The sequence below is a fragment of the Antrostomus carolinensis genome, unplaced genomic scaffold, assembly GCF_000700745.2.
Source record: "Antrostomus carolinensis isolate BGI_N321 unplaced genomic scaffold, ASM70074v2 scaffold54613, whole genome shotgun sequence".
Lineage (NCBI taxonomy): Eukaryota > Metazoa > Chordata > Aves > Caprimulgiformes > Caprimulgidae > Antrostomus > Antrostomus carolinensis.
The window spans coordinates 528-12,471 of record NW_010306935.1 but is presented as its reverse complement, the minus strand read 5'-3'; the positions used below and the strand labels follow the sequence as shown (position 1 = coordinate 12,471).

General features: G+C 36.9%; 1 protein-coding gene across 1 annotated transcript; it reads right to left on the bottom strand.

Moving 5' to 3' along the window:
• Positions 1 to 2,605: 2,605 nt before the first annotated feature.
• On the bottom strand, positions 2,606 to 11,325 carry LOC104520212 (band 4.1-like protein 2; the record flags this gene model as incomplete). Its single annotated transcript, XM_010165257.1, has 4 exons — positions 2,606 to 2,752; positions 5,557 to 5,619; positions 10,320 to 10,501; positions 11,153 to 11,325. Coding segments are annotated over 4 exons (565 nt in total), but the record flags the coding sequence as incomplete, so codon positions are not given.
• Positions 11,326 to 11,944: the final 619 nt, after the last annotated feature.

The window sequence follows — 11,944 nt, the reverse complement described above, 5'->3', positions numbered from 1 at the left end:
TGTGCATTTGTGGGAGTACGATGATACAGAAGTATAGCATCACAAATCAGATGTACTCAAAATAACATTTCTCATACACAGAAAATAAATTGTTTGCAAGTATTTTCACTGGAGCAAAAGAAGGAAGAAAAGAAAGAGCATTAGCAGTGGTACCCCTGCTTTATTCTTACCTATTGTCCAACTATCCTAAAGACAGGCAAGAAAATATACAGTCCAGGAACAGGACTGAGCAATGTATTAGTCTACTAATACCAGCAAGTTTATATATTGGGGGTAGCAATATATAAAGTTTGAACCCAAACTTCTCCACATCCATCCACAAATAATTCAGGATGGAATTACACTGTTTCCCAAACCTCATATTTATGTATGTTACTGAAATAGGACTGACAGCTTTACATCAACCTACTTTTGTCCCAATACCTAGGTGGTAGAAAATATTCCAAAAGTGATGTAAAAAAGCAACACCACAATTGCCACCCATCATCAGCATCACACTGCTGGTAGTCCCACTGGGTATATATATAGTGCTTCTCACAGCATAGATGTTAAACCAGTTTATAGGGGAGAAAACCCCCCTCTTTTCCCGGATGAAGAGAGAGGCATGGAAGTACAGGTACTCAGAACCAGGTGGCCTTTGAAATTAAGCTCCATCTAAAGCATTATTGATTTGAATAATGATTACATAGTGAACATGTAAAGCAAAAATTATTGTGTGAAGCGTCAAAATTACTGCACACAATTATTTCTACACAGAATGGAAATACATGTTCTGCTGCCATGCTAGTTACATAAAATATAGTGATTTTCTGGTGAAAAAACGGTTTTCTTTTCAAATAGTAGCCATCTAGAACTTCACAGATAGTCTAGTGTTTAAGCAGAATTTTGCTGGCATTCATATATGTGCCTATATATACACACATACATATAGATCTTGGTTTACAACTCAACTTTCTCTTTTCAGTACTAGCTTAAAAAAAAAAAAAAAAAAAAAGTTATCTCCATCAGGGGGGGAAAAAAAAAAAAGAAAAAAAGAAAAAGAAAGAAGTGCCCAAAGCTAGCCCACAGCAGATACAGCAAAAAGGCAGTAGGTTTCAGGGCAGCCACCTTATCAGTTTCCTCTGGTTTTGCTCCAGTAATCCATGGCATTGCAGTCCATTGCTTCTCCTTCCCAGGCAGCGTTTTCACTTGGAAAATGTGGTCTCCTTTTTTCTATTTGGTTTTCATTTTATAAAACCAGTGTAAATCAACAAGCAATGAGACAGACAAACACTATGCATGAACATAAAACCAAACCATCTGAAAGTGACACAACATACTATATGAGTCAAAAAACCCACAGTGCTAGAAGAACTTGGAGAGGCTTGAAGGTAAATACAAAGAAATCCACACAGAAAATACACATAATCACGTAACAAAAATTAAGTTACACTTTTACATTAATGCCTGTTTTAACCAAAAAGGTATTTATAGCTATTAAATGAACCGATGTGCTGTGGACATTTGAAAATCTGACCAGCATTTGTACCTATGCATATACCACTATGCGTAGAAATACTCAGGTACTACTCAGAATTTTGAGGAATAATTTCTTGGCAGTAATAATAAATTAACAAAATAGTCATTAAAGAAGTGATCCATACAGTCAGTGACTGTATTATCTATGCATATACTCACAGTTCAGACTGCTTAAGTATCTTATGAAATAATGTCTTATTAACAAGAATCATTTGATAGCACCAAGCAAGCTTAATTGAAAGTTCACCTCTCTGGGGACTGAAAAGAATATTTAAGAATTTAATGGGACAGGACAATAATAGATTTAGGAGGGAAGGGTAGGAACAGTGGTGAAAGAAAAGGATAACAATGGAAGATAAACTGATTGCTTTCGAAGACTGATTTGCTCTTTTACTCTATGAAATAAGCAGAAAATAACTCCTCATAAAACTAAAAGTTTTGCAGCAGCAAGAGAAATTTATTTGGCTAGTTTTCTTGCCACAAGCATTCAGGATGATATTTGTAGAAAATCATTTTCCAAACTGCTGTTTTAAGGTTCAGTCAGGAGGGAGATACAGAGAGAAAGTAGGTAAATGCATTTTACAGACTTTTGGAGATTAAGGTGAGTGAATTTTAACAACTACATTAAATATGTCCTAAAGAAGTCAACACTGTAAATTAACCGATCATGTAAGGTCCTTCTGAAACAACACACAGGCTGTGTGTGTGCTTATGAACAAGCTATCTGTGAAGAGTTAAAGAGAGGGAAAAGGAGAGAAAAGTTCTGTTGTCACTGAAAAGTCATCTCCATCGATCTGTGTAAATCAGAGTGAAATTTAAGCTGTCCTTAGCACACAGGAAAATACTGCCATTGCCTCAATTTTTTTTTCTAGTGATTCTAATGCAGTTGTTCTTGTAGAAAAATAAAATTCGACACATTGTTTAAAGTCAGGTCCAACAGTAATTGGTAAAAAGTTAATGTATACTTAGTATAAACAAATATTACATTAGCCACAGAAAGTGTTAATCTAAAGGACAAACTGCATTTTCTATATTACATACAAGGTTGTATGGAAACGCATGCGGACAGGTGTCTGCAGTGACATACCCCTTGTGTCTGTAGGGACAGAGGTGTGATACGCCGCTTTTCCCACTCATTTGGGCGTGGCTCAGGTGTGGATTCCATGAAATTTCGCTTGAGCTCACTAATGCTAGCCTGATGTTTCAGTAAGTCGTCCTGGGTCTTATCCAGGTCCTAGCAACCCGCAACGTAAAACAAAGTAGGACAAAACACGACAACAAAAGCAAACTTAACTGTAAAAAAAAAAAAAAAAAGAAAAAGAAAAGGAAAAAAAAAATAAAACAAAACCAAGGAAAGTGCCTTGTGTCTGAAAAGCTACCCTTCTTTGGAGGGCCTTAAAATAAAAAAAGTTTAAGTCTATAAGGGAACTAAGATTATTTTGGTTTTGTTTTTGTAATGAAGGGCTACTCATACACTGTTTCTTCCATATTTTAAGGCAAAGTAAAAATAATGCTGTGAATGTTTATTTAAGAGAAGGTTACTTTCATCCAAAACATGAAAATATGAAACCAATTTCCAGTAGTTGCTTGCATCTCAAATTTGTAAGCACAGAAGTAAGCATTTTGAGATATTGCACAACTAATGGTACTGAAGGCTGCTGTAAAAAAGAACAGTCTAACTCAAGAAGCATTATAAAAATGTATCTTCCTTGATATTACAAGCTCCATGAAAAATACTTACTTCTGTGAAGACAATACCACAGGGCCAAATAGGCAAGCAACTAACGCCTGCTTAACTTCAGAGGGACTACTCATTGTGCCTGTCCTGTGGGCTTAAACTTACTAGAAGAATCAGATCTAAAGACTTAAAGCCTGGTATCTGCCAATTCCACATTTAAGACCCTGACAGCAGACACAGTGCTCAAGTAGGAATAGTTTTTGTGCACAATACCAAAGAGACGTTCTCTCCAAATTGCACCTCCATAGGCAAGTGCCAAAAGGGACACCATAGTGTGAATACTGAATTAGAATTTGTGATGACCCATTGAAGCTAAGCTGCAGCACCTACAAGCCAATCTTTCACTTTATACCAGACACAGGAGCAGACATTAAGGATCAGGAGCTATGAAGAAACATAACTGTTCTGGTAAGTAGGCAAAAATCTGTCTGCTTATTTCTCTTGGAAATTCATTATCCTTTAAATACAATGCTGGGCTTTGGTGGGAAGAGAAGATTTCACATTGCTTCCATAATCCATCCTCCTTCCAGCATGCCAGGTCTTGGGAAAAGCCTATGTTGGTTACACACTTTCTAACACAAGAATATTTTTTTAGTATTCTGTGGTGGAATTCAAGTTTAAGCCTCTGATCCATTTTTAGTACAGAATTAAAAGGACTGAAGATTAAAGTGGCATAATATCAATGTAGACATAATTATTAATGTTTTATCAAAAGAATGTAATCAGATACAATAATTTAGGTAAAGCATCTGGTTTTTGTACAAAGTCTTTATATACTTTGTAACAGAACATTTTGAAATTTTACTTTAATATTTTGGTTAGGATTTTCATTGTCAGTGCTGACAATGCAAAGACACTCCATCTTAAGGCATAAAAAATCCAAACCCAATACAAACAAAGTTATGAGTTTCTAAGTTCTTTTCACTTGCATGTTCAGCCCCAGTAACAGTTGGTGCAGCACATCTATGTCCTAATTCTGCGAATATTCACACATGAACTTCGAACACTAAGAACCTCTCCCCTTCTGGCATCTCAATACGTTCATATTGTCACAGGACCAATGCTTCACTTTTAATCTAGGTCTAACAAACGAGACATTAAATATGTCCCCCTAAAGAAAGTATTTCCTGAGTGAAGCAGAACCATATGCCAGAGGCATTCCATTACACAACTGAAGCTCCTATCAATCATATCATGATTTTCAAACCTGTCTTGGCTTGACACAAGGCACGTTTCTTGGACTTGATCAAAGCACAGTTATGCAATGCACACTTCCAGTGCTTTAGTAAATTATACAGAAGCAAAGTTTCAATAGTGATCAAAAGCTGCAAAAAGCCAAAGAACATATTAGTCGGGTTACTGCGATCCATACGTCTTATCACTGAACAAAACCAATGATTTTTAAAAATACAACTTTTGTGACAAAGGGAATTATTTATAGCCCCATCTGGATGAACAAAATAAAGACAGCAGTAGGATTTTCTAAAATTTCTTCACTTACTAGTTTATGTTGTTAACCACAAGTTAAATGACACTGATTAGAACTACAGACAGTCTTTGATAAAATAATCCAGATTAACAGACTATATGGAAATTCTTGTAATAAAAATCTCTACTTCAGTGACCACTACACATTAACATACTGTTCAAAGCTCTTTGTTGTTGCTCATCTTCAATGAAAACCAGCCTTTAGGAAGCAAGAATTACTTCCATTTGAAAAGTGAAAAAATAAGGCAAAGATTTCAGAAGCATATCTAAACATTCCCTTTAAAAATCTGATCTTCATTTCTCAAAGCTCCTAAAATCAGTTAAGTGTCAGAACCAGAATTAGCTTTTCCCTACTTCTATCACTTCCTGTGCCTTACTAACTCAGTTTATTCAGATAATACATTTGATACAGTTTGATTAAACTGGTGAAAACTAGAAACCCTGCTCAACAGAAGATGCACGCATTAAGGAGCAGTGTATAAAAATCCCATTTCGGATTATGAATTGGATCCATGTGTTTGCTTTATCTAAATAGGGCTATTATTCCCAGTTGCCACCTTGAAAACATCTAGCAAAAATATACAAAATGTACATTCAACATTCAAACTGAGGGGTTTTTTTTTTGCTTTGTTTGGATTTATCTTTTTTTTAATTTGAACTCAGAAACTAGAATTATAACATGCAACATTTCCAAGCTGTTTTTCCCCCATGCACTTCATGCACTGTGTCTAAACAGCCTGCAAGTGACTTCCCATCCCATGCAGCCTGGCAGCCCGTGAGAAGGGAAAGTATTTCTTATATTATATACAAACCTCCAACATTAAATTGCTATGTCTGACATAAATATTTTCCCCGTCTACTCTCAAGGAATTGCTCTGTGAAATTAAGCCACACACAAAAAAAATTAAAAAAAAAAAAAAATCAAAATGAACATAAAATGTACCACAAGTAAATAAAAAAAGAACCTTAGAATCAGACAGTTAAATAAAGGAAATAAAATGGTAAAGTGAAAAGGCACCGTTCAGATTAAATGCACAGAAAGTTTAGGGTGCTAACAAGGCAGGTAGCTACTGCCAGGTTTAATTGGAAAAAAACAACCATGCACCTTCTGCTTTGCTTCCTCTTCGTCAGATTCCACCTATGTGAGCACGTGGCAAATTATCAGGAAAAGGAATTGTTAACATACGCTTAGAGAATAACACAGAGGCTTCATCTCTTTGTAAATGCTGCAAAGCGTGCTGTATTGACAGACCTTTATTGTTTCGGCCCCAGATGTTGTTGGAATTATTAAGCGACTTTGGTCTTCCTTCACCTACATTTGTTGTAGAATGGCTGAAGCAATATTTGGCATAAGTGGCATGAAAAATGGAAGTTTTGAAATATGTCCCTTTCTTGCTGTACTTTTCAGTGCTTTCCCAAATGGAAATTTAAGAATGAATAATAATTAAAATAAAATATGATATGCATAATTTCTATAGCAAGCACCTTAGACTTTGCCACAAATTGATGGGAATATGGAATCTAATGCATGAATTCTTTTGGTGAGAGAGCCTAGGATTCAAGTCAAACACCTAAATACTGTATTTACTACTTTCTTAATTAAGACTTACTGTCTTGGGTTGAGCTATTTGCACCCCATCCCCCTGTTTAGGTGAATATATTCTTCGTCAAACTGCAATGCACTCTGTTGGAAATGACAGCTAATCTTCATATCACAGAATGTCAGGGATTGGAAGGGACCTCGAAAGATCATCCAGTCCAATCCCCCTGCCGGAGCAGGAACCTAAATGAGATCACACAGGAAGGCATCCAGGCGGGTCTTGAATGTCTCCAGAGAAGGAGACTCCCCAACCTCCCTGGGCAGCCTGTTCCAGTGCTCTGTCACCCTCACCATAAAGAAGGTTCTTCTCAAGTTTAAGCGGAACCTCCTGTGTTCCAGCTTACACCCTTTGCCCCATTTTACCTACAAGTATTCTGAATGAGTTAAGGAATTGCATTCTTTGAAAAGCAAACCACTTCCCAGCCTTTCTGCAGGCACAAATATCGACTGCTGATCCTAGGCAAGGATGCATTTAGGAGTCGACACTGTGCAAGTACGTAAATTTGAAGAGGGTTTTACTTACTGCACATACCGTTAGGTTGTGGATTCTGTGTGACTGCACACATGATGTGGCACATACCACTTCTTTGTTAATTTCTTGCTTGTTTAGAGTTCTATTTCCTGCAACCTTTTGTTACAAATGATGGATTGAATTCGGTTTCAGAAAAATTGGGAAAGTCTTTAAAGTCATGTTTTTCATTATTTTAAACTTAGATTGGTGTTTTTAATGCCATGTTGTACTCAGCATGTTTTTAATATGTACATTGCATTGATTTAATCAGTTTAACAAAGTTTGTTAAATGTAACATTGAACAGGCCTGCCTCTTTTTTGATTCTGTAATATTTGGTTTCACATTTCTTTTGAAGATCAAAATACCTTTTCCTAGTGGTATTGCTGTACATACACAGCAGACACAGGGAGAGGATGCATTTTGTCAAACCCTCCAGATGATTAGAGCAACGTGTTAGTATGACTGAGGCTTCTGTACAGCAACCTTAACTGTGTATTTCAAAGACCGTTCAGACTCCCATGATTAAAGTCTGACACAAGCTGCAATCCCAGCTAATGATCGAAATCAGTCTCCACTTTAACTGCTGCTAGAGATTAATAAAAGCACCTTAAAAAAAAAAAAAAAGGTGCCTTGGATTGACTCAACTTTGCACACACCCTTGCAGAGCAGAAACATATGAAATACGGAGTAACAAAAAAGCTGATTTTAAAGCATTCACAATTTTCTGAATTTAGCTCTTAGGAATTTCATTTTTCAGATCTAAACACAACTTTGGAGATGTGTATTCCAGTCAATGCACACAGGAGACATGCATTTTAACACAAACTGATAGTGCAAGAAGTACCACTTGCAAATAGTAACAAGTAATAATATATCTATTATTACACAGCACGTTCAGTATTCAGATTTATGTCCTCATAAATATTCTGGACTACAAAGCAACTCTACCTGCAGCTCAGTATCTGTGGAACTTAATGAAATTATGCATGCTGTAGGAATTAATGAAGAACAACCAGCTGTCTGTTGACTAAAAATCCTGAAGTGTCAATTTTTCACAAAGGAGAAAAGTTAGAAAGATACAGATATACGGGGGTGTGTGTGTGTGTGTGTGTGTATTTTTTAATATATATATATATACACACACACACATACAGACATGTACATAGACATACTCCTATACTAGGCAGTGTGCAAAACTGAGCAAGCCTCTGGGAGAACAAGCATAAAAACTACGTGCAAGTGCCAACATTTAAGCTGCAAAATTACACACCTTCTCTTCCTCTGCTTTGTCATTCAGGTTAATGTTATTAGGGACACTAAATGAAGTCACCTTAGGCTCCAGGTAACAGAGAGACAGAGCAAGAGGAAGGGAAAATGTGAGTGAAAAAGGAATAGACTGGAAAGCAGACAGAAGCAGCACAAAGATAAGGAGAAAAGAGGGGATGAAGGAAGGAGAAGTAATAGGAATATAGTGCTGAAGGCCAGGTGGAAGGAAAGAGATGCAAACATCAGGAAGGCTAGGAAAAGTAATATAACCGTCCTCATCAAGCAGCGAATGGAAATTAAAAGAAAAGCATCTGATAAAGCTGAATGAGACACACAACTCACTGCTTTTGTAGTCATTTGTATGGATTTTCCCCTCCATAGCAGTGGAGCCTTGACTAGCTAGGGGTCTTATAGATTCAAAGATATTATCTGGTGAAGCTATTTCATTTTTATTATGATCTGGTGTTTCTTTCATGGAATTGTACTCTGAGATGCCTGGGATGGTAAGGAGGGGCTCCCCAAAGGGATCTTCCTCTGAAATATCTGAAAGCATGTCCATCTCAGGGACAGGTGACAGATTTGTGAGATGGGATGACACAGAATGGATGGGTAGTGATGATAGGTGTGCGTGAGTGAGCTGAAGAAAAAAATTCTGTGCACAGTGGAAAATGAAAGCACAACAAAATGTAAGTTTGAATGCACAAGAAAAGGGGAAAAAAAGAGAAATTATTAGTTAGTGAAAATTTTTACTTAGAAGCAGGGATAGCTCTACTAATGCAACAAAAATGCCAAATAAAATAGAAACCCCCTTGTGTTTTACAAGCAGCCAACTTGTTTACTTCTGTGGATTATGAAAGGAACCCATTACGAATGTTTTGTTCTCAGGCTGTAAAGAACTGTGCACTTTTGAACTGTAATAGTCACAACAGATGGAAAGGGACAGACATTCAAAGCTCTGGCAGAAAGGTCAGGGGACAGTGCAGCACACGAAAGACAAGTTGGCATTTTGATTCTTGGGTTTATAACCATTTCCTCTAAGACTTAAAGAGAGCCAGAAAGGAAAAGAAGTATCTGTGCTGGGGGGGAAAGAAAGCTGTTCACAGTATTGTGAACAAAACCTTACTGAACAGCTTCCTGTAACAACTTCCCAAAATACTGCCTTTTTAAAATTTTTTTTTCCTTCTCTTGATTAAAATATTGGAAGATGCTGCCACTTTGAAAACAAGGGAGTATCACCACTTTACCAAGCCCGAAGTCAAAACATAGTAATTTATTTTACCATTTTTCTCCCATAAAGAAACTCTGTCTGTGCCTTTTTCCTAGGCTAATTCAAAATTATTTCAACTTGCCAGCCAACAAAAAAAATGCAACCGTTCGTATTTGTTCCCTTCCTACACCTGAATGCAGAGCGAACATCTGAACTGCACAGAGAGGCTCAGCAGTGCCCCTCGGCACCAAATGGGCAGCTAACTTGCAAAAATGTTTGAAAACAAAATTACTCTTTAAATATGAAAGAAAGTTCTGGAGAACTGCCACAAAAAGAAATTATCTCCAAGAGATAAAAGCAGCAGATTTTAGCTGACACTTTGGAAGGAAATTTTTACGTCAAATCGTACAAGATGTAGATTTAATTTTTTGACCTATTCCCCTAGTGGCTCCAACAAACAAGACGAGTAAATGGTTGCTTGCAACAGGAACAGACCAAAATACTCAACTATTCACACAAGTCTATGCCTTGGTCAACATACAAGTTTTTAAAGCATAAAATAATTCCACAATGGCTACTAAAACAACACCTATGGTAATTAAACACAGTTATAATATACCCAAATTTGTAGAATGTACACATCTATGGCCATACTATTTTTTTTTTTTTAAAGTCAAACAAACTAGGGAAATTAAAATGTTATTTACCCTTTGAAACACTTTTTTCAAGAACTCACGCAAGCTTACTCAGAATTCAAATAAAATTTATAGCAAAAAAAGAAACCCTAGGTCAATGCCATTCAGAAGTTTGTATTCTCTTTTGCTTACATACACTTACATTAAGTTAAACCTACAGAAAGCACTTGACAGTTTTCCTTTAATATCTTAATATGGTGTTCTGTATGATGCTCACAAGTGACAGGCACTAAAATAACCACACATGGACACACACCACATGAACAAATGATTTTGGTATGAAAACCAGCCATACCTTTCCATCCTGAGTCAATTCTAACTGTGGAGTTTTGACTGGGCTCCCATCTTCTTCTCTGTCACCTTCTTTTAACTTGGCCTGACCAGCAGCTTCAATGTCAATGATTTTACCTCCAGCAGCCTGCCCTCCAGTAGCAGGGAAGTCTCTTAGCACACCTTGGTCTGAGATACCCATGGGAGCTATTAGAGAAGAAAATAATTCTGGTTAATTGGAGTAAGTTGGAACATTTTGTTCTTAAGACTTCTTAACAAAATGATTTTATGGCAATGTCAGCAATGAGCAATACAGGCTAGGTACTGAGTGATACAATATTTTTCAGTTTCTTGGTTTTGCAAAAAGTCTATGGCTCTCATTGCATTGATATGAACAGCCATGTACCCTGTATATATGGAAGAAAATTATACAAAACTAGAAGAAAAAAAAACTTGTTCTGCCTTTTCTGTTTGGTGTAGAGAGGCACTCAGGTCAACCTAGAGCCCAAAAGATGCCACTGACCAAACAATTCTAATCAACAGCATATAGTGCAATGCCTGTCCCATAAAACAGATATGAGTAGTGAACAGATGCAGTATGGCCAATATAGACCCTCCATACACTCACAGCAGTACCATACAATTTATACAGCGACTTAGCTTACTGTTTAGGTCACCTAAATTTGACAGGTAAACAAAATGGCTACTCCTCACATCACCCATCAGAAACTGAAATTCATAAATTTGTCGATTGACATTCTGGCTATCCATAATGCCAACATTTTTGAACACTTGTCAGATCAGAGTGACAACACACAATGTAATCATTACACTGAAGAAATAAGTCAAATTTCGTACCTCCATCAAGGCTCCTAGAAACACGTTTGCTTGAAGTACGCTCAAAGTACGGAGCCGGTCTGTCGATGAGGTTGCTAGCCTGTCGTGTCTGTGCTTGCGTACGACCACTGTAGCGGAACTTGGAACCCAAGGTTAGAAACTTTGCTTTTGGAGGCTGTTCTGGTGATACAAGTCTAAAAAGTAAATATGAAAATCAGCTAAAAAGGCTTTATTTTATGTATTTAATGAGGTACTTCAAAGATACTTATTATGTTTCAACTTTAGTTCACCAGGCATGACTTGTGCACTCCAAGAAAGGATTCCACCATAAGCTCTGAGAAGAACTTCTAAAACAATGCATGTTATTTATTATTTGCAATTGGAATTGAAGTTGATGCTGATAACCACCACATTTTCCAGAGTATGACTAAGCATCTGTGAGACTTATCTTTTTGTGCTATCTTGGTTAAGTGGTATTTTTTCTAGAAAGGTGAGGCCATTATAGGTCCATGTAGAATACCTCTCAGATCAATCCCCTTAGAATGTTACTTATAGTAGAAACTATACATCCCACTTCCACTGTCCTTCCTATTTTATGAGGTACTAATATGGCAACTGCTATTCCTCAAAGTTAGGGAATGGCATCTCCAAGCTGTGTAGAAGGTTGTATCAAATGAAAAAAAAAATAAAGATTGAGACAGCAGGAGAGTTGTGACCCAAGCTAGATCCAGACTTCAGTTTCTTTACAATGTCATGTATAGATTTGTATGAGTTTATGCTTGCTGAATATATGGAGGGGGGAAGGGAGGGGGG